Below are 20,472 nucleotides of genomic sequence, written 5' to 3'. Positions count from 1 at the left end.
CAGAGCCAAGGGTGCACAGTCAGACCCCGCGAGGCCGACCCGGGCCTGCAGACCCGCCGCTCACCCCTGCGCGGCTCACCCCTGCGCCGCCCACGCCGCGCGCACTCCACGTCCCCCGCGCGTCCTCCGCCTCCGCTGGCCTCTTTTTTTTTTTTTTTTTTTTTTATAACACAAAAACGAAAAGGAGGTTCCTGGCTCCCTTTCCTCAGGGGGGCCTGGAAGGTCCAGAAAGGAGAAGGCGGGCGCGGGGACAGAGCCCCGAAGCGGCTGTCATGGCGGCCACCGACTCTCCCCTCGCCCTCCCTGCAGCCCGGCCCCAGCGCCATTTTGAGCATCTTCACGGCTGTCCTGTCGCCCTCCAGCTCTCCTCGCTCCTCCTTCCCGCCCCCGGAGGCCTAGCGCCTGCAGAGGCGGCGCGGGCCTCCCCGGGCCGACGGCCCCGCCGCTCCTCGGACGCCCTCCCGACCCCGAAGCCCTAGAGTGGCTGCGGGCACCGAGGAGCACTGGGGTCCGGGCCTCGCTCCATTTTTCCGCGAGCCTCCTTCCTGGCCCGCTTGGAAACCTGCTTCCCGAGAACACCCCCCAACCCCCACGCCACTCGGCCCACGACCCCTGGCCTCGCGTCCCCAGGCTTCTTGTGTACCCGAAAAAGCCTTTCCACCCGTCTTGGGGGCACTGAAGCCAGAAGCTTGGGAAACCCTAGGAGCCCTCCCGCTCCGGCTAAACCTCTGCGCCCCCTGCTACGACCCCCGGTCGCGTCCCCGACGCCTCCTCTCCCTCCACCCGCCCACCTAGATCTCTAAGCAGAGCCCCGGGAACACCGACGCGGGACCCAAGGCCATCTGTTGGAGGGTGTGCAGGTGACAGAATTCCAGCAAACTCCCCACTCCTCTCGAGCTGCGGGTCGAGAAGCGGTGGCCAAGTAGGGTCGCTTTTGTACCACCCGGACTTAGCCGACGCGGGGTCGAGCAGCCTCGCGCGGGTCCCGAGGGAATGAGGGCCGGCCTAGGGAGGTGCGGGGCAAGGGGCTGGGGTTCCAACACAAACACTCGTTTTCGTATTATAAAGACATTTATTTAATCTATGAAAATAATGTACAATAAATACTTTCCCCTTTTCCTATTATTAAAGAATTTCAATAAATAATCTACAGGTCTAAAACTTAAAGAGAGAGGAAAACAAGTTCCTCTAGTTCTTTTTTAAGAAAGCCCCCCCCAAGAGTTTAATTATTCCTGAGATTTCGTTGGAAGGAGTCTACCGAACGGAATTTGTCTGTGTGTTTTAAAAAGACGCCCGAGTGCCCAATATTTTAGAGAGAAACGAAAGGAAATGGATTAAACACGAGTTCAGTAATACCTGAATTTTAGCAAAACACAGAAAGAAGTCTAAGCGACTTGGGGGAGGGGGGGGTCCTCGGGTTTTCCAGCAGACGGGACGAGGGGACGGGGGTCGAAGCGGCCGGGAGGAGGAAACAGGTTAGGGGAACTGCAGGTCGATGGCACAGAGGGTGCTGGTGAAGAAATCCAGCTCTTCCTCGGAAAAGGGAACCGGGCTGTCGAGCGAGCCCTGCAGGCTGGGGGACAGGCCTCCGGACAGCTGGACACAGGAGTCGGCCGCGAAGAAGTTGAGATCGGGCGGGAAAGGCGACTCCTGCCGCTCGGGGAAGGCGTCTTCGGGCAACGGCTCGGGCTCCAGCCTGGCGGCCGCGCGCAAACTACCCCCCACGTGAGCGGTCAAAGGCTGGGGGCCCTGGGCGCCCGGGAGGGCCGGCGCGACCTCGGGCGGGTGACAGCAGGCTTCCCGCGCCGGCCGGGAGGCGGAGGGGCGGCCAGGGCTGGCCGCGGGCTCGTCGGCTGGCTCGCCGGCGTCCTCCAGGGCGCCTGGGCAGGCTGGCTCCCCGTCGGGCGGCTCGCGGTGCTGCGTCTGCCGCTTGTGCTTCATGCGCCGGTTCTGGAACCACACCTTGACTTGCCTCTCGGTGAGGTCCAGCAAGGCCGCGATCTCCACGCGGCGCGGCCGGCACAAGTACTTGTTAAAGTGGAATTCCTTCTCCAACTCCAGCAGTTGCGTGTTGGTGTAAGCAGTGCGCAGCCTGCGCGCCCCGCTGCCGGCGGCCTCCGGCAGTCCCGGACCATCTGCAGAGAAAGAGGGCTGGGTGTCAAAAGCGGGCGGTGTCCCCTGCTCAGCCTCATTCAGCTTAGGTGAAGACCACCCCAGCCGCCAAAAACAGTATCAGCAGCAACCCCCCCCCCCTTCCCGCCTACCGAAGCGGCCCGCTCTCACGGCTTTTCCCGTCCCCCTCTCGCCGGCAGACCCTGCCCGGGTCAGGGCACAGCATTCAGAGAGCCGCCCACGGACCACGCAGGGGGTAGGGAGCGGCTGCCTTTTGCCCCCAGAACCTCAGAGCCTCCATCCCGAATCATTGGCGTGGAGCCCTCAATTTGGCATTTTCGAGCTTAACCCAGGGAGAGGGGGTTCATTAAGAAAGATTATTCCTCACCTCCTGTCCTCCCTAGCTTTCAAATTCCCCTCTTTGAGAGCAGGGAGAAATGGGACTGAATCTTTTCCTGCGCCCAGGTTCAATCCCCAACACTACTTTGATTCCTCCGTACAGATAAAGGTGAAAAGCTAAATCAAATCCTTTTTCTAACAGAGAAAAGGCTCTTCCCCAACCAGCCTCCAAAATCTGCTATAGTGTTGAAAGAAAGAGAGAAAGAAAGAAAGAAAGAAAGAAAGAAAGAAAGAAAGAAAGAACCAGGCCTGAACCCCAGCAGTGTATTTTTCTTGTTCATCCCTGGACTAGACGGGGCAAGGATCCCCAACAGGCTCGACACCCTTTTTACCTCCCCCATCGCTCTTTCTCCCCCTCTCTTCTAGCTGCCCCTCACCCCACCCCTACCCCGCTAACCGACCTGCTGGCGATCCGACCCCGGAGGCCGAAACGGAGGAGGTGGCTGGAGGAGACGAGGCGGATTGGCTGGGTTTCTTGGCGGATTTCTTCTCTTTCATCCAGGGGAACTCGGGGACCAAGGGGGCGGCGGGGAGCGGCGGCGGCGGCGGCGGCAGAGCGGGCCCATCTTCGCCTCGCTTTTGGCTCCTGGGTCTCTGAAGGGTGGAGGCGCCGGGCTGGAGGCTGGGGAAGGTTTGCTCGAAAGGAGGAGGAGGAGGAATTAATGTCGACTCCTTGATTGATGAAGTTTGAAATGTCTCCAAGACAGCGGGGAAGGAAGTCAGACACTCGGCGAGCGATGGCTGGCTGTTTATAAACCCAATCTCCCTCTCAAATTCAAAATTCATGGCTTTCAATGGTGGGGGAGGGGGCCTGCTGGGGGGGGCGTCAGGAGGGAGGATCGGAAGGGACCCCCCCTCCTGCCCCCCCCAGGTTTATGTGATGGAGCGATTTTGGGAGGGGGAGATTTCGCTCTTTCTCTCTCTCTGTTTTTGTGGGTTTTTTTTTTTTATTTTTATTTTGGGCCTTTATAATTGTATATTGCTGATAAATACAAGCGTATGGGGACTCTCTCTATTAAACCCAGGACTCCGGCGAAATTGCAGGGAATTCATGGTCACGGGACTGGCCTCGGCCAATCGCTTGTCTGGGCCTGGTGGAAAACAGAGAGCATTATTTGCTTTAATTGATTCAAAAACTCCAGAGAACCACGACCTGGGCACCGTGAGCCCCCAGTCCTACACTCCCTCTCCCCAGTGCTTCCCTTTCTCCAGAAAAGCTAGAGGAACCTTTCTCTCACTCCCTTCAGAAGATGGGAGGCTCCAAAAGGTGGAAAACAAGAGAATCTAAGGGAGAAGTCTTCCTCTCTTCCAAATATTTTTGATAGAATACATTAGTGCTTTCTTTATAATGCCAGCCGTATTATCTTCCCCACTCTCCCCCCATTAAAAAAAAAAAAGAAAGAAAGAAAGCTGAGTAAGGATCTCAAAGTGAAAGAAAAAGGTAGTAGAAAGAGACTTCCACCCTTTGGGAAAGGTCAGTGTTAAGGTGCAATAAGGAACAGGAGAGATTTACAATCATCAGCATCTCCATCCCCATCCCACCCCCCCAAAAGCAACAGATAAATCTTAGAAAATCGACAGACACTCCCAGGCTGACACAGAGGAGTGAGATAGATGGTGAGGGGCTCTTTGGGGCCTCTGGCAGCCAAAGCTGTGTGGTCTCAGTTCCCTTCTCTGCCCAGTGTTTGCAGCACTTGTCCACCTGCCTTCCTCACCTGGAGCCATCTCACTCCTTTTCAGGACCCCACAACAGCCAGGGTGTAAGGTGCCTATGCTCTCCCTCAAGCCTCAAGCCTGTTTCTGTATCTATATCCAGGGACGTGAACAAGAACCAAGATAGTAGGAGATTTAACTTAGAGCACTCTCAAACCTCAGGCCAATGTTTGGGGGGAGGAATCCCCGCCCAGGACAAAGAGAATCCCCCTTCCTATTTTTGCCAGTGTGCTAGTTTTAATCATCATCATCATCCCTGGCAAGAAAGAATTCTCTGAGCACGGGGAGGGTGGCAACAATGACTACTGAGATTATATTCCATTTTAGGGGGCAGGGGAGAATTTTTTTTTAATTTTATTTTGAGGGGATCAAGACAGTCTGAACTTTAGAGAGTATTGTAATGTACTGGAGAGACAGGACACAAGACTCGCCCCCCCCCCCCACCCCGGAGCAATTGGTGGGAAACTAGATCTCAAAGCAGAAAATGAAAAGTCGATCTGGGGGAAGATTTTTAAATAAGTGGGTCAGAGGGACCGAGAGGAGATGAGGCGATCAATCTTAGCCCCCTGACAGCTCCCTCCGATGGCATCAAAGAATTTGGCTCTTTGGGAAAGCCGAGGGAACAGCCGAAATTCCACATCCCTTTAAAAGGCCTGGGGGTGGGGGTGATAGCAAAAGAGAAAGGTGATTCTGGGAGAGCAGGGAAACAGATGGGCAATGGGGACAGAGGGAAGGACGCTGAGTTGGGTGGAAAGTTTGTGTGGAGAACTCCCACGGCTCTGGCCTCCCCTCCCCCTCCTCCTCTCGGCTGCCCAGCAAGGAGGAGAAGGCTGGTTAGCAGAGAAATGGCAACTCAGCCGGGAGCTGGAACTAGAAACTTTCTGTCAATGTAACAGCCGCGTGGGTGGCGGTGAGTATTCATCCGCGTGGGTGGCGGTGAGTATTTAAAAAGGACCGAGAAGGCCAGAGGAGAGCCAGGAGAGAGAAAGGGGATTTGTAGGTGGGGGCTGCAGGGACGGGAGGTGGACCGCTGCGGAGGGCTCAGAACAGAAGGAGCTGCTCTGAACTGGGCAAACTGGCCAGAGACCGTTGTGTCCAACTCCACTCCAAAGAAGGCACTTTTCGCCATTTGGGGGGGGGGGGTGCGGATGGGGCGGGGGAGGGGAGGTGGGCACAGAAGAATCCGAAGAGTAGTTGTCTGGAAGTTGTGCAGGGAGGCCTGAAAGAGGGTTCTCCCTCCCTTCACCCCCTTGAGAAGCCCTGGAAGTTTTTCCGCAGCCTCTCCAGCTGGCTGCAGGGTAGAGCGCTTCTCTCCGCATCAACTCAGGCCGAGACTGTCCCTGCAGGAAATACGGCCCTCTTTAACCCTGCTGACAGATTTTATGGCCAGATTAGAGAACAGCAGAAAAGTTGGGTGTTAAAAGGGGCCAAGAGAGCCCTCCTTCCCAGAGACACCGCTTCCCCGCCTCCTGTTATGCTGTGAATCTTACAGCACAGATATTTTCCCCCACGACTTTGGCTGCTTAGGTAAAGCCTGGAAGCCCGCAGAAAGAAGGGCGGAGGGCACCAAAGCCAAGTGGGCCCTTATTTTTCGTTTGCAATTCCAGCTTCAGGCCAAAGCTCTGTTTTTCAAACTCAAGCTCAATTCCTTCTCTTGGCCTGCCTCTCTCGTGCTAGATAAATAATCAATCCACTCCACCCCCAGAGCCAAACATGGCGCTCCATCTAGTTACATCATTCAGAAAATGTTATTCAGGGAAGAGGAAGAGAGAAAGACAGAAAGAAAGAAAAACCCTTGAGCGTTATTTGATCCCAATCAAACTTTGCACGCTCTTATGCCTTTAAATTATAGCCTGACCCGATGCTAAATTGCTTGCTGCTTGGATGAGCCGAGTCCAGTTAAAACCCTACTTGGTGAGGGGGGGGGGGGTAGAATTCAGGTTGCTTTTTTATTGTTATTTATTGTTGCATAAAGACTGTAATTACTAACCTTGGACTGCCAGGATGCAACATAAAAATGAAAATCAGCCCTCGCTTTAAGGCTGAGGGCCTGGAACGATTCTCGCTGACACTGCCCCCCCCACCCCACTACCACCAAATATATGCTCCTAATTAAGCAATGCGGGCGCATCGCTTACAATTAGAATTATGCATCTCTTCAGCAAGCAGCCATCGCTTCTCTTTCAACGAATTAGCTCCATATTTCAGCCGCCCTGTCTCTTCGCTCTTATCGGCTCCAGCGACGCGGCGGTGACATTTCATCTTTGACAGACCCTCTCTATCCTCGCTCCGATGTGATAAAACTTTTATGGAACCACGACTAAGAAATGAAGTTTTCCCAAGGATCGTGGAAACGGAGCTGCACATTTGCCTGGGGACCATTTTATTTACGCTTGGATCCCACCGCCTCGCCCTCCCTCCTCCCTCTCCCCTTTCCTTGGCAGGGAAAATCTAAAGCGCCTCCTCTCCCTCCGCCCCGAGTTTTATTTAGTGATTTAATTTCACTTTAGTTTTAAGGTTTGACCTCAGAAGTCTAGGCCTCAGATTTTTTTTTTTTTAATCATTTTCCTTTGTTTTCATTTTAGACCCAATGGTGGTTGGGCTTCGGGTCACGTGACGACTTCTTTGTAGCTCCGGAAGAGAACTGTGAAGTTTAGGTTCCTTGGAAGAAGCAGTAAACGGCCAGATGTTGTTGTTGTTGTTGTTGTTGTTGTTGTTGTTGAAGGTGTGGCCAGGAAGTTGTGGCCAAAGGCACGAGAGGACAAAAGGTCAATGAGAAAAACGGAGAGGCCAAGATAGGGTCTTCGACGTCCTTCTTTCCTTGGGGGAAGTTTGGCAGTCAGCAGCCTCCCCCTGCTATGTAAATCGGACCACCAGGACAAGATAAAATTGATAACAGAAAGTTTATTCAAGAATTGTTTGACAGACAACCCTTTTAAGTGAGGAAAAAAGTAACTACGGAAGAACAAAGAAAGTTTCGAGAGGGAATTAACTCTAACTCTACGAATTCAGGACTATACAATGACAATAGGAGCTGAGTTCATGCCTTTTAGAACTAATTACAATTGCTCATAAGTACGCGTTTAACATAAATCTACAGCTCTTTTCTAGAGTACAATAATAACTAAAATAGCTGGTTTTACATGACAGGAAACACAACGTCCTTTATAACAAGTAAATACTAAAAAAGTACAATTTGTCATTTTTTCCCTCATATAAATACATAATGTAGGGGGGGATAAATAATACAAAAAAGAAAATATTTTAACAGGCTATAACCAATAAATATATATGAAAATGTTCACTAGAACACACACTTTTTGAGCGATGCCGGACTCCTGCAGACCCAAGCATCTCTCACAGTTGTTTTTATATCCATTAAAATGTAAACTCTAAGTGCAACAAAAGTGTCCTGACAGGCGGTTGAGCGAGGCGCACAGGCCCAGCTGCAGCCCCTGCCTGGGACAGACAGTTTGTTAAAATATACCCTGTTTTCACGTTAAGTCAAGAGAGCAACAGAAGAAAAGAAAAGTGTAGAACCTCGTGTCGCCCGATTGCTTTCTGTGGAGAGAGGGGGATGGTCCCGGAGCTGAGATGGGAGACAGCAGAATGGGCAAAGCTTCAGTCCTGACACCTTGCCTGCTCTGACCTCCCAGCGTTCCATAAAAGAAAAAATATATATATTTATAATATAGACAGCTCTGACTTTCAGGATCTCTCGCCATCCCTGAGCCCTCTGAAAACTGTAATAGATGGGGGCGGGGTGTAGACATGAATGTCCTAAAGCAGAAACTATGGGGCTAAAAATGGAGGGAGCGCCCCCAGAAACCTCACATGGGTGGGAGGAAATTTGAGGCTTCAGGAAAGTGGGAGGGGAGCGTGCTTTGGGCCCTTGGTTTTGAAATGGGCTCTCTTTTTTTGTTTGTTTTTTAAAGGAGAACTGCAAGGAAAAAAAAATCAAGATTTGGAGGAATTACTCACAGAGATGGAAGGTAAGTTGGTTGGTTGGTTGGTTGGTGATGGCCTAGCCATCTTGTCTGCTTTTTAAAATGTGCTTCTCTGCCTTGTTTCCCTATCTCCTAACTGGGTATTGCTGGAGGCCTAGGGTTGAGGGGCTCATCTCCACAGTCGGCTGTGGATTTCTCTCCAGTGGGTTGGCAGGCGGACCGAACAAGGACTGGAGGACCTTACAAAGCAACTTCTCAGGCCAGGGGGAGGGGAAGGGGCTCCAGCCCCGGTCTTCCCAGCAGCAAGTGTGGCTCTCGCCTCCTTGCCTCCCTATTTCAGACCTCCAGGCTGCCCCCTCAGTGCGCACGGCCTGCGCGCCCCTCGTAGCTCTCACCCACCCCAAGACCTCGCCCCTCCGCCGCCCCCGCCCCCCCCCCCCCCCGCCCCTCTCCGATCACAGGTGTGTTAATTTGGGCGCTTCTTGGATTCTACCCTGAGGAGGAGGCGCATGGTGAGAGGAGAGGTCTGTGTAGGTAGGGTGGGGATCGCAGGGTCCGTGGTGCTGGTTGGGGGCCATAGGGGGCGCCCCATTGTAGTCCAGGTTCCCCGAGGGGTGGTGGGAAAGGTGGTTGAGGCCGTAGAGGGAGGGGCCGGCAGGGGGCGGCAGCGGATCCGCGTAGCCGCCCCCGCCCACGTACACGGGGCTGCCCTGCATGGTGGGCGTCCCATAGGCGCCCCCGTTGGCTTGGAGGACGTGGGGCTCGTAATCGGCCGCCGGAGTCGGGGGGTACTTCTGCGGGGCGCCGCAGCCTTTGAGAGGGGGCTGGTAGTTGGAGGGCAGCGCGTAGGCATTCTGGTGGGCTTTGCCGAAGGCGGGCGGGGACGGGCTCTCGTAGCTGGGGGTCATGGAGTGTAAGGCGTTCATGAAGCCGGCCGTGGACTGCATGGGTTGCGGGGGGCTGCCGGCAGGGGAGGGGCCCCCGGACGACGAGGCCAGGCCCTTGGCCTTCTGGTCCTTCTTGTACTTCATGCGCCGGTTCTGGAACCAGATCTTGATCTGCCGCTCGCTGAGGTTCAGCAGGTTGGCCATCTCCACGCGGCGCGGCCGGCACAGGTAGCGGTTGAAGTGGAACTCCTTCTCCAGCTCCACCAGCTGCGCGCTCGTGTACGCCGTCCGCGCGCGCTTGGACGCCGCCGACCCCGGGGGGCTCTTGTCCCCTCCCCCGCCGCCGCCGCCCCCGCCGCCACCACTGCCGCCGCCTCCGCCGCCGCCGCAGCCCTCCGCTGGATCCGAGGGGGAGGGGTGGGAAGGGGACAAAATGAAATAAAAGATAATTACTGAACACGCCGAAATTGAATGCATGGTTTCTTAATAAATCCAGGCCTGGACTCGGAGCCCCCGCCGCCCTCCCCTTCTCATCCCCGCCTCCTCCTCACCACCCCCCCCCCCCCAACGCCCGTCGCATTAGCGGACACTCTATAATAGTGGCATTTATTAAGAGACCTGTTCTCCTCTTGCTGCCCCAGCTTATGAAAATTTGATCATGTCACGCAGACAGAGCCGCATGGCCATTTATTTAGAGCTGGGTTTTCTCGCGCGCGCTTTCTTCCCCCATCACCAACTCCAGGTTCTGGGAAGACACCCCCCCCCCCCCCACACACACACACACAAACTTCCTGGCGGGGTCCTGTGGACTAGGTGGGCGGCCGAGGAGAACCCCTGGGGGAATCTGAACATTCGGGGGCAGGGCTCGGAAGTGTGGCTCGAAGAGGCTGCCTTGCCTGGAGGCCGGACCCCGGGCGGCCCGAGCGATTGTGATTAATACCCACAGTAATCATACTTAATAATAATCAATCGTTGACGACTCTGCGTCTACTGGCAGCGTCTCGTGGCTCTGCGGCCTTGCAAAGGGCTGAGTCCGAGCGCCCGGCCTTCTGGAGCTCTCGGCAGCTCAGGTGAAGGGTGGCTGGAGGGAGAGGGTGTTGGCGGGGTCAGGGGTCATCAGGTGGTGGGGGCTACGGGAAAAGCGCCGCTGCAGGGCCGCCACCTGATATTGTTCCCCGGCCGCCGCCTGGGCGCCTAGGGGCTGGGTGCTAGAATAACAGTGACATTCCTGGCCTGGACAAAAGCTGACGACGAGGAAGGCAGAGAGCTGGTACCTGTGCCGGGGGAGCTGTTTTTCAGCTTGGACGTTTGCCTTGACTCTTTCATCCAGGGGAATATCTGTTTGGTGAGGGTGGAGTTGGAGCCAGGAACGCACTTGGGGGTGCCGGTTTTGCTGGGCCCGCCCCCATTATTGCTGTTGCTAGTGGTACTGGTAGGTGCGGCGCTGGGCGGGGGTGAGCCGGGCGGGGCGGGCAGGGGCTCGGGGGCCAGGCCGGGCCTCATGCAGCTGCCGTTGAGCTCCTTGCTCTTGGCATGCGGGGCGGCGTTGCCCAGGGACTGCAAGGAGCACGCCGAGCGCTGGTAGTCGCCCTCCAGGTGCGTGGCGGCCTGAAAGGGGGGTTGGGGGGGACCTTCGTAGCCGAAGCCATTGCTGCCAGGGTACGAGGAGTAGCTTCCGAAGAGTGCTGCCGCGGCGTTGTCGTAGTAGGTGGCTTTCTGCATCGCTGGGCGAGGCCCGGGCAGTGGGTGGCAACTTGCAAGAGCCTGATACCCTCACGACCGGACATTGGCACCCGCGGGGGTCACGTGAGGCGCCGGACCCCCCCCTCCCCTTTCTGCCCCCCTCCTCCCGAGTCCGTTGGGAGCTGCTGACCTGTGGGGTGAGAGAAGAGACACAAGGGGGAGAAGAGGACTGGGGCTCGAATCCATCTTAGGAGCTGAAAAGGGAACTGACATCAATAGGGTTTTTTCTTCTCCCCAACCCCAACATCTTCAAAGCAGATGCTGAGGCCACTTTCCTGACGTGAAATGGATTTTTCTTATTTCAGTGCTTTAATTAAAAAAAAAATTTTTTTTTTCCACTTCAAAAATAAGGATTCTACTCCTTCGGGGACTGCCTAGGTATACAATCTTACTACTGGAAGGCCATTGCTTCTTTCCTGCCTGCAGGCTAGTCCCTGACCTCTCCTCCTCCCTCTCCCTATCTCCCCCTACTAACTCTGGGATAGGGTGGCTCAAGGAGGGGGGGGGGGGACTAGGAGACTCCAAAATAAAAACATCATCAACACCCTCCTGTGAGCTGAGAGGCCTCCTGCCTGCTGTCTTTGCCTCCCTCCAGGTCCATCTAGGTCTGTCACCCAAGCAGAGTCTAGCCTGGAGAAAAGAAACCCAAGGATCTCCGAAAGAGACAGAAAGGAGAAGCAAGTTGAGTAGGGAACCTTCTCCTGTGAGGGATCCTCTCTTTCCCTACCCACCTCACGAAGAAGACAACAACAGCCTGACCTAGAAACTTCCTGAACATTTTGAACCTCCAGAGCCAGCAGAACCGAGCCTCCTCCCTGGCCCTGGAGGAACCACCACCTCCAGTCTGAGTCTTTGCTCAGCCAAGTCTGGGACCCAGCAGCTAGCAGCTAGCGGCCCCCATGGGGCCCCCAAATGGAGCAGGATTGTTTCTATTTCCCTGGCCAGACGGATTGGTGCAGTGACCATTTGGCCCAGGTTTCTCCCCGCTCCATTTTTTTCATCAGACCTAATTTTTTTCCCACCCTTTCCTTGACAGTCTGTGTCCTTTGATTTCCCCAAAAGAAGAAAAGAAGAGAGAAAAACTGGATAACTGCTGGACTTTACTACCAAGAGACGCAAAAGTACTTCCTAACTGAGGACATCTTCTCCCAAAGGAAAAAAAGTCCACAGAGCAATTAGAACAATATTATTCTCTGGGTTGGAAACAGGGTACCTTGTTTACTGAAGTTTTCTGAGGCAAAAAAAAAAAAAATCATTATTTTAATGCAGACGCTTAAAGCTGTGCAGAAAAAAAAAATAAAGGTTCGTGCTGTCATAGGATTTTGTATATTTCTTCTAAAAGTTCTGACTGCATTTTTTTCCTCCCTGTCTTCCCCAATTTCTCATCATCACATTTCATAAAACCTCCAGAGTGACCCTCTCTTCTGACATGTGAGTTTAGACTACTTAAATCTCATTCAGCCCAGCTGTTCAACCCCAAAGAAAACTAAAAATAGGCAAATAAAATAAAAGGAGTGCAGGTGAAGAAGTCCCTCCCACACATAAATCCCCTTCTTAATGGCACAGATACACATTCAAAAGGGAGCCGGGGAGCCCTGAGTTCCGATTGGTTTCTGGGAAGAATTTGTTTCTGGGAAATACACATGGGTCTGCAAACAGCAGGTCCTTCCAGGGAGGAGAACTGGAGTTCAATTGACCAGGCTGACCCAATCCCTTTATTATTATTACCATTAGCCTCTGATGATTTAACCAAAATTAGCTTCAGAGCAGCCCTGGATGAAGGGGGAATTAATTAACAGGCATCAGTTGAGTTTGTTATTAATAGAGAAGAGAATGAAATAAAAACGTTGGAAGGGGTTGGCTGGCTGGGCCCTGGCTTTATTTAGTCTAAATGATTGTTACAGCAGTAATGATGATGATGATGATGATGATGATGGTGATGATGATGATAAAGCAATAATCTGACTAGACGCCTGGGGCCGAAATTCCTGTCGTTCCCCCTGCAATAAACCTGCAAACCATCGCAGGACAGAGGCCAGGCGAGTGTGGGAAGCAGAGAAGCCAGACACGTAACAGGAAAGAATGGAGACTCCGCTGGCGGCGAGAAAGGGCCGGGAGGTTTGTGGACGGAGCTAGCCCCTGGCTGCCGCCTCCGGGCTGTCTCGGCCACTGCTGCCGCGGTGGCTGGTGACTAGCTATGCTGGCCCAAGGAGGCGAAGAGAAAGCGTTCAGGACGCCTCAACGGCTAGCGGCGGCAGGTTCCAAGCACACCGGGCGGAGGGCAGCAAGTTTGGGCGCTGGAGGTAACCGAATTAAAAGGCGCCTTAGCAACTCCGCTCTGGGACTTTGCCAGGCCCGGATCGACCGGAGGGCGCAGAGGCCTGGCTGGTGGGACAGTGAGAAGAGGTGAAGGTGCTGAGGGGATCTGAGATCTGGGGATCCAGGAGAAGAGGGGGTGGGGAGCAGCTCTACCAAGCCAAACATGTCTATTTCCCTTGCCTCCATGTTGGAAAAATCCAGGCTCCATATGGCTTCTCGGGAGAGAGGGAGGGAGGGAGACGGTGGCTCCCGGCTTCCCCCCAGGGTCTCGTTGGAGGAGGGCGGTGAGCCACCCCAAGAACCCCACCTGTCCAGGCACACCCCTGAAAAGAGCCGAGGACAGTAACAATAGCTGGGGAAGCCTGGAGAGAGGGGATAGGCCACCTTCCAGGACTTAAAAAAAAAAAAAAAAATTAGTGGAAGGAAGAAAAATAAAAGAACAAGAAAGGAAAGGAGAGAAAGCTTAGGCTCTTCTTAGCAGCCGGGGGAAATTCAGCTCTGGCTCTGGCTGCTGAAAGAAAAAAGAGGAGAAAAGGAGAGAAGCAAGAAGGGAGAGGGAGAGAGGGAGAGAGAGAGAGAGAGAGGGAGGGAGGGAGGGAGGGGGAGGGAGAGAGAGAGGGAGAGAGAGAGAGAGAGGAGAGGAGAGGAGAGTCGCTGCGTGGAAGGAAGCTTAAAGCTTGTGAACTCTTCTTGAACCGAGATTGGAGTCATATGGGCCATAAATCATTGAGACATACTCTCCGCCATTCACAAACTGATAGCCTATTTCAGTCCAGCTTACCTTAGCCACCGACGAGGGGAGAACAGGCAGACATAATATATATTCACATCGAGCCCCAGCGCGAGCGGCAGGCGAGAAATCTCCCCTCCTTGAAGGCAAAGGAAAAAAAGACCACTGTTTAAAGCTGCGTCGCCCCCCCCCCCCAGTAGCCACCCCGGCTGGGGAGCCCGAGGGGCAGAGCGGCCGGTGGAGCCGCGCGGCGTCCGCTTCAATTCACTCGGCTTAGGAGCGGGGGTGCGCAGGAGGGAGGGGGGTGGGGGAGCGGGGAAAAAAATAGAAGAAGACCGAAAGGTGCTGGAGCGGCTCAGCTCGCTGAGAATCCAGCTCCGGGCTCCGGCTTGGCCAAGCCGCCACAGTGTGGTTGCCCTACAAGACTGGTACGCCCTACTCTCCGTAACAATGGCCTCTGCTTTTGCACAGGGAAAAAAAAAAAAAAAAAAACCACACACACACACACACTCACACACACACTCACACACACACACACACAAGCTCACACACACCCCCACCACTCCCCCTTTAGTAAGCTTAGATGCCAGATAAGGAGGGAAGGTGGTGGTGGTGATGGGGGCGGGGGGAAATTTTTTAACGCCCCCCCCCCCGGAAAAAAAAAAGTGAGAAAGGAAAGAAGGCAGAGATTTTTGTTTGTTTGTTTGTTTGTTTGTTTGTTTAAAGAACAGGTAAATTTTTAAATTGAGATTTTGGCGGGGGAGGAAGAGGAGAGACAGGCAAGGGAAAGCTGGTGGAGTTCACAGCTCCCCCCCCTCCCGGCCCGCACCCCACTAATAAGCCATTATGCTAACTGAGAAGTAGGTGGGGAGGCCTAGTCAAAGGCACCCAAGGTGTCTGGGGGTGGGGGTGCTGGGTGCCTCTCTGCATTCATTGGCAATGGCAACACCAAGGCTTCTTTTTTTTTTTTTTTTTTAAGTAGTTTCACTCCTCTGGGACTGGTGGCTGGGTCTCCCGCCCTCTCACCCTGGCTTCCCCCCCCCCCACTCTGAGTCTCCCAGTCTGTCTCTTCTCTTCCCCCACACCCTCCCTACTCCTCTTCTCTCCCTGCAAGTCTCCAGGCCCAGTTTCCAACCGGTAGGGGGGACAGCCAGACGTTTTTTAAAAAACACCCCCCCTTTTTTGAGAACAGACAACAAGCGGTGAGTGATTATTTTAAAAATCCAGACCATCTTGAAGCAGGAGGGGGGTTGAGGAGAGGGTGACAAAAGGGGGACTCTGTTTAGCTCGAGCTCCAGACACGGCTGGCAATAGAGAGGCTGTAAGAACTTAACAGAGAAGTTTCTGTTAAGATTCTCACCTCGGGATAGGCAGAAGGGGCTAAGAGGTGATAAGGACATTTGTACTTCTGAGAAGGTGAGAAGAACTACCAAAATGGCTTCATCTTAAATGCGCTGGCAGAAGAGGAGGGTGGTTGTTAGTATTGTTCCGAACAAACCTGTTTGTTTCTCTTAGCTCTGCAAGATTTATGACTCTTGGCACAAATGAGGAAGACTACAAAAGCTAAACTTTTCTTAGGGTGTGTTTGAGAAGGGCAGGAAAAGGCAAGGAGGCCTGTAGGAGGGAGACAAGAGCCAAGAATGTAGGTGTCTGCAGATTTGGGGCGGGGGTGGGGAGAGCCATTCCCGCTGGAGGAAAGAGACAAAAAAGAAGACCAGGACGTTTCCCAAAGCAGGAGTGTTTGCAACTCTGCCTAACTGCTGAGTCGGGACTTAGGGGATGAAATAGAACGCAGAGAGTCTCTCTTTTCTACAAAGGCAGCTTGGAAAACTTGTTCTCTTTAACTTGGAGTAGACAGAGCCAGCCACTACCCTGTGACCTCCTGGTTAGAATGCTTGGCTTTTGCCTTCTCCCATCTGGACACACCAGAGGAGATGGGACTGGGAGAACAAAGGTGAGAGATGGTTCCAGCTATTGTCCCCCTCCGGGAGAGGGTGGCTGTGTCTGGCAAAGCTCCCCTCACACCCTATTGCTCCCCACTCACAAGCTCTGCTTTGGGCTGAGAGAGGGTCCTATTCTCCCAGGGCCTCCTCCAGCTCCTACCTCTTCCGGGCCTGCTAAGTCAGTTTTCATGGGCTGGAGCAGCCAGTTTTGGGGGGCCTTGCTGAACGGGGTGGGTGGGACCCATGGCCTCCCCACCCTCCAGCAACAGGAACCACATGCAGAACCTCCCACTGTGATGCCCGAAGGACCCTACTACCACCTGCCTAGAGAGCTGGTGGCTGAAGGGGGGGGGGGGGGTGTGCATGAGGATGAAGGGTGGGGGCCATTTTTCTGTTTATCAGTAGTACCAAGAAAAGAAAATGCTCAAGCCAGAGCCGATGTTGCGGCTCAAGCCAGGACCCTCAAAGAGAGCCATTAGGGCTGCCTGTGTACGTGGCTGCACAGAGCCTGTCCTGAGATTTCTAGACCCTGGTTAGGGGCCTACAGTGTTGGTACCTATGTAGCTTTGGGCCTAGTGGGTTGGGGACTCAGCCCAGGGAGGCTTCCAGAGGCTTAAGGGAACCAGCACCTTTGGGTCTTTTCTCTGACTCCCCCAAATTAAAAGTCGAAAATGGACCTCAGACCATGGACCTCCAGCTCTCCTAGCTGTTGCTACCACTGGCTAGAGAAGGTCATTGCAAAATTGAGAGAAGAGGAGAGCCTGGTGGCTATGGGGCTGCACAGCTTTGCCTCAAGGAATAAAAGAGAGCCTAGAGGGCACCCAGCCCAAGGCGGGCCTGTGAGACTGGGGCTGCGATGCTTTCCCCAGACAGTAGCGGACCCCTCCCCTCCCAGAGCCTCCTCAACTCATTGTGGTCCCTTCTGGTGACACAAGGAGCTGGGGCACGGTGGGATGGGGGTGAGAAAGAGGACTGGGGCTGGAGAAAGCTAACCTGGAGAAAACTTTCAGAAGACACGCACCCCCCAAATGCGGTAAGAGATGGAGTGGGGGCTTCTTATTAAACCTGGAGAACAAAGTCCATTTGAAATGCTTGGGAGGCAATTAGATCCCAGTTTGGTTTCTTTCTTGCCTTTTTCCTTCCTTTCTTGGAGGTTTCTGGCGGGCCGGTTGCCCCTGATCGGGGCTGGGAGATGGGAGGCTGATGGTAAAGAGGCAGCCTGGCCGGCACCCATTCCACTGGGTGGGCAATGAGGGCAGTGAGGGCAGTGAGGAGCTGGGCCAGGGGACTCGGAGTAGGAGACATCAGAGGGGTGTGAGGGAAGACCGGAGTCTAGAAAAAGACAGGGGAGAGGCGTTTCTCACTCCTGACAACACAGTGGTGATTTAGGGGCAGACCAGAGAGAGGAGTGACCAGTTTCTTCCTGGACCCAAGAAGGGAAACTTGGGCAACTTACCGTGTGCGTGTGTGAGAGAGAAATTGAAAAGGAAAACTCGAGAAAAGATTAGGACAGATTTTATGATAATCTAACAAAGGCAGAAATTAATAATAAAGGTAAATATTAGAAAGAAGAGCCCCCTTCATGGGCATCGTTTCCTCTTCCACTCCCTACAGCACTCCCCTCCTCCATCCCTAATCCCTACTCAATATCAGGGGACAAGGAGCACTTTAAACCTCTTTAAGCCATTCCTGGCGCCCACCCTCCCAGGCCTTAGAGGGATCATGTCTCTCTCTCCCCCCTCCCAATCAAACCCATTAAAGAGCAAACGAAAATTCTCCTCTCAATAAGGACAAAATGGCTGGCTCCTTTAAAATCGATTTCTGGTTTCAGCTTTGGGGTGACCAAGGATCTGGCCCCCAGCTCAACCAACCCCCGGCTCACTGAGAAGCGGGGACCTGGGAGCGGGGGTGCGTGCGAAGCGATTCGAGATCTGTTTCTTTCTGGTCCTGTCTGGGCTCCGGGTCCCACACTCTTCCAGCTTCACTGCCCCAACTTTGTGGCCGCTGCGGACTCGTGTGAAGTTCACACACACACACACACACACACACACACACACACGCACCGGAATGTCCATCTCTTCTTGAATATTAATAAAGATTTCAAAGCTGGCGGTTGTAAAATTAAATTGCTAATGAAGATGGCTCTTGGTTTTGTGGATTCCCAACCCCCACCTCTCTAAGATGCCCTTGCGGGAGGAAACAAAGGGGAAACGGGGCAGGAGAAGATTCGGTGCCTCCGCGGAGGTCAGTGTAGACCAGGCTCAGCGGAAGCCGGGATCGAAAGAAGACGGAGTACGGTCGGAGAAGAAAAAGGCAAGCTCTGTTCTCTCCGCCCCAAAAGTGTAGGGGCGCGAGGGGGAAGCAGGAAAAAAAAAAGGGGGGGGGCAGCCACGTGGGTTCGCAAAGTGTCCCGGTGACCACGGAGGCCGCCTGAATGCGCTGACCATACGGAGCCGATGGAGGTGCCGCGGGGCCGAGGCTGGAGTCCGGGGCAGGCGGGCGCCCTGGGGGCTCAAGAACCCGTTCTGAATCCGGAGTCCCCGCCGCATCTGGAAGCTCAGTCCCGGCCTGGCAACCCCCCACGCTGGCGGGTGTCGAGACAAAGGTGGGCAGCCCGGAGAAGGCAAGAGGGAGAAGGGCGAATCTTGGACAGCTTGGGGAGGAGGTGGGCTGCTGGGGAAGGGAGGGAGAGGCAGGCAAGAGAGGACAGGGGCCCAGCCTGCTGCCAGCGACTGCGCAGGTCTCTCCTGACAGATTGGATGTCTCTCTCCCTGTGACCTCTGTTTAGCAGACAATAACTCACCCGATTAATGACCAATCAGCGGAAGGCCTTCCCAATTGCCTCCAAATATAACCCCACCACCACCCCCCCCCCCCAGTCAGAATAGGATAGGGCCAGAGTCTGGACCTGCCAGCCCTTTGAGTCCCCGCCCCCCACCTCTCAAAACAGAGCTTCTGATTTCCCGAACCCCAAAGAGTTCTGCCCATCTCTTCTCACTCCTCCATCAGAACTCATGTACCTGGCCACACTTTCCAAGGCAGTCTGGAAACCTCTGGTCCCCTGCTGGCCTCCCATATCCCTGACCCTATAAGAAATCTCCCTCTCACAACTATGCAACTTCTGAGAAGCCCTCTCCTCTTTTGAATGTTATCTACTTTCAGTTGGGAAAAGAGATGAAGACAAGAGCAAGAATAGGGCAGCGGTGGGGCGCCTGGGTGGCTCAGTCGGTTGAGCATCCGACTGAGCGTCTGACTTCAGCTCAGGTCATGATCTCACAGTCCAGTCCGTGAGTTCGAGCCCCGCGTGTCAGGCTCTGTGCTGACAGCTCAGGGCCTGGAGCCTGCTTCAGATTCTGTGTCTCCCTCTCTCTCTGCCCCTCCACTGCTCATGCTCTGTCTCTCTCTGTCTCAAAAATAAATAAAAACATTAAAAAAAAAAAAAAAAGAATAGGGCAGGGGCTCATCCACCTCATAAGCCTCCTGTCTTGGCTGCCCAGGGAGGAGACCTGATACAGTGCTGTGGCACCCTGTGTTTGTTGTCTCCCAAAAAGAGAGGGCTCAAAGGCCCTGGGGTCAGAGTGAGGCTGGGGAACAGACAGTGGCCTACCATTACAGAATCTAAATTCTGAAACCGTAATTCAGTCTTTGGGCTGGAGTAGGAAGAATTTCAAAAGCTGAAATTTGAACAGCTCCAGCCTCAGCCCGGTGCCTGTCAAGGAAAATGCCTTGCTCTGTGAGGGGAACCCTCCTCTTCCTTAGCCCCTCACCCCCAAATGCCAATCCCAGTCCAACCCAGCTAGCCAGCCCCTCTCCACTGCCTTCTGTTTCTGTTGCTCTCAGCCTGGGCTTCTCTGCTGAGAATAAAGACACCTTCAAGAGGAAGAATGGTCCAGATTCTAATAGATTTCCTAGAGCCAGTCAGAGTAACTATGCACTGCTCTGGGTGAATACAAACTCCCTGTATATTGCAAATAAGCGTGTGCAGTAACTTCTATACCCAGATGCTCTCAGGACCCCAAGCACTAGAGAGTTACCCAAGGTTACACCTAGGGAGAACTCAGACACTGTCCTGTCCTACCCCTGCTACTGTTACAGACAGGGACACTGAGGCTCAGAGCCAGGAAGTGGTTTGTCTAAAAATTTGGCATAGGCGTAGCAGTTGGGAGGCTAGGCTTCTAGGCATTCCAGATTGGCTATGTGCTCTGAAGCAGTGAACTCCTGGGGCCTCAGTGTCCCCTCTATAAAGTTAGAGAACATGTGTGGAGGGGAGGGATTGGGCTTAAATGATCTCTAAGGTCCTTTTTTGGACTGACAGCTTGTGGTTCTCTGTGTGCTAACGTAAAAGCGAATGACCATTATTGCGCAGTAGTAAACTGAGTTCAGACAATAATGGGCACCATCTCTGGCAAAAGCAGAATATTTCTTCTTGGGATTTAAATGGGACACCCCCACTGCCCAGCCCCCACCCCACTCCTGGTTGTCCTTGCCCCCACAGAGGCTCATGCACGGTTTTAACCACTTTTCTGTGTGTGTGTGTGTGTGTGTGTGTGTGTGTGTTGTGCGTGGAAGGGGGGGTGGTTTTCTACCTCCATCATCAAATCAAAAGTGCTATTTTTGGACAGCAACCTGAGCAGTAAATAATTAATTTGTATAATTAGAAGAGGAAGGCTTTGACCTGG

The 20,472-nt window shown here is 53.9% G+C and overlaps 3 protein-coding genes and 3 long non-coding RNA genes across 8 annotated transcripts in view; 3 read left to right on the top strand and 3 right to left on the bottom strand.

The window, feature by feature from the left end:
• Nucleotides 1-1,052: 1,052 nt before the first annotated feature.
• HOXB2 (homeobox B2) lies at nt 1,053-4,052 on the bottom strand. The gene is made up of 2 exons (XM_045488528.1): nt 2,913-4,052; nt 1,053-2,135 (listed from the first exon to the last, which is right to left on the bottom strand). The coding sequence occupies exons 1-2, from the start codon at nt 3,295-3,297 to the stop codon at nt 1,477-1,479; spliced, it is 1,044 nt and encodes a 347-aa protein (XP_045344484.1). The 5' UTR covers nt 3,298-4,052; the 3' UTR covers nt 1,053-1,476.
• A 660-nt stretch (nt 4,053-4,712) lies between these two features.
• LOC123603527 lies at nt 4,713-9,236 on the top strand. Its single transcript, XR_006714921.1, has 4 exons — nt 4,713-5,134; nt 6,810-6,898; nt 8,160-8,632; nt 9,222-9,236. It is a non-coding gene; the product is annotated as an uncharacterized LOC123603527 (long non-coding RNA).
• The window catches only part of HOXB3 (homeobox B3), a 23,973-nt gene continuing 12,117 nt past the window's right edge, over nt 8,617-20,472 (bottom strand). Inside the window, exons 2-4 of the mRNA XM_045488527.1 lie at nt 13,902-13,989; nt 10,333-10,931; nt 8,617-9,456 (exon numbers count right to left, since the gene is read on the bottom strand). Coding sequence (XP_045344483.1) covers nt 8,627-9,456; nt 10,333-10,780 — 1,278 coding nt within the window. The 5' untranslated portion in view covers nt 10,781-10,931; nt 13,902-13,989 and the 3' untranslated portion in view covers nt 8,617-8,626. The remainder of the gene's footprint in view (nt 9,457-10,332; nt 10,932-13,901; nt 13,990-20,472) is intronic.
• Nucleotides 10,551-11,441, top strand: LOC123603529. Its single transcript, XR_006714923.1, has 2 exons — nt 10,551-10,654; nt 11,397-11,441. It is a non-coding gene; the product is annotated as an uncharacterized LOC123603529 (long non-coding RNA).
• The window catches only part of HOXB8 (homeobox B8), a 64,192-nt gene continuing 56,371 nt past the window's right edge, over nt 12,652-20,472 (bottom strand). For all 3 annotated transcript variants that reach the window (XR_006714919.1, XR_006714920.1, XR_006714918.1), the window contains one exon: nt 12,652-13,989. The gene's annotated coding sequence lies outside the window, so the exon portion shown is untranslated. The remainder of the gene's footprint in view (nt 13,990-20,472) is intronic.
• On the top strand, nt 15,571-17,934 carry LOC123603528. The gene is made up of 2 exons (XR_006714922.1): nt 15,571-15,804; nt 17,625-17,934. It is a non-coding gene; the product is annotated as an uncharacterized LOC123603528 (long non-coding RNA).

This window comes from Leopardus geoffroyi, chromosome E1 (genome assembly GCF_018350155.1).
Source record: "Leopardus geoffroyi isolate Oge1 chromosome E1, O.geoffroyi_Oge1_pat1.0, whole genome shotgun sequence".
Taxonomy (NCBI): Eukaryota; Metazoa; Chordata; class Mammalia; order Carnivora; family Felidae; genus Leopardus; species Leopardus geoffroyi.
The sequence above is the reverse complement of the archived record's forward strand: the minus strand, read 5'-3'. Positions and strand labels throughout refer to the sequence as shown.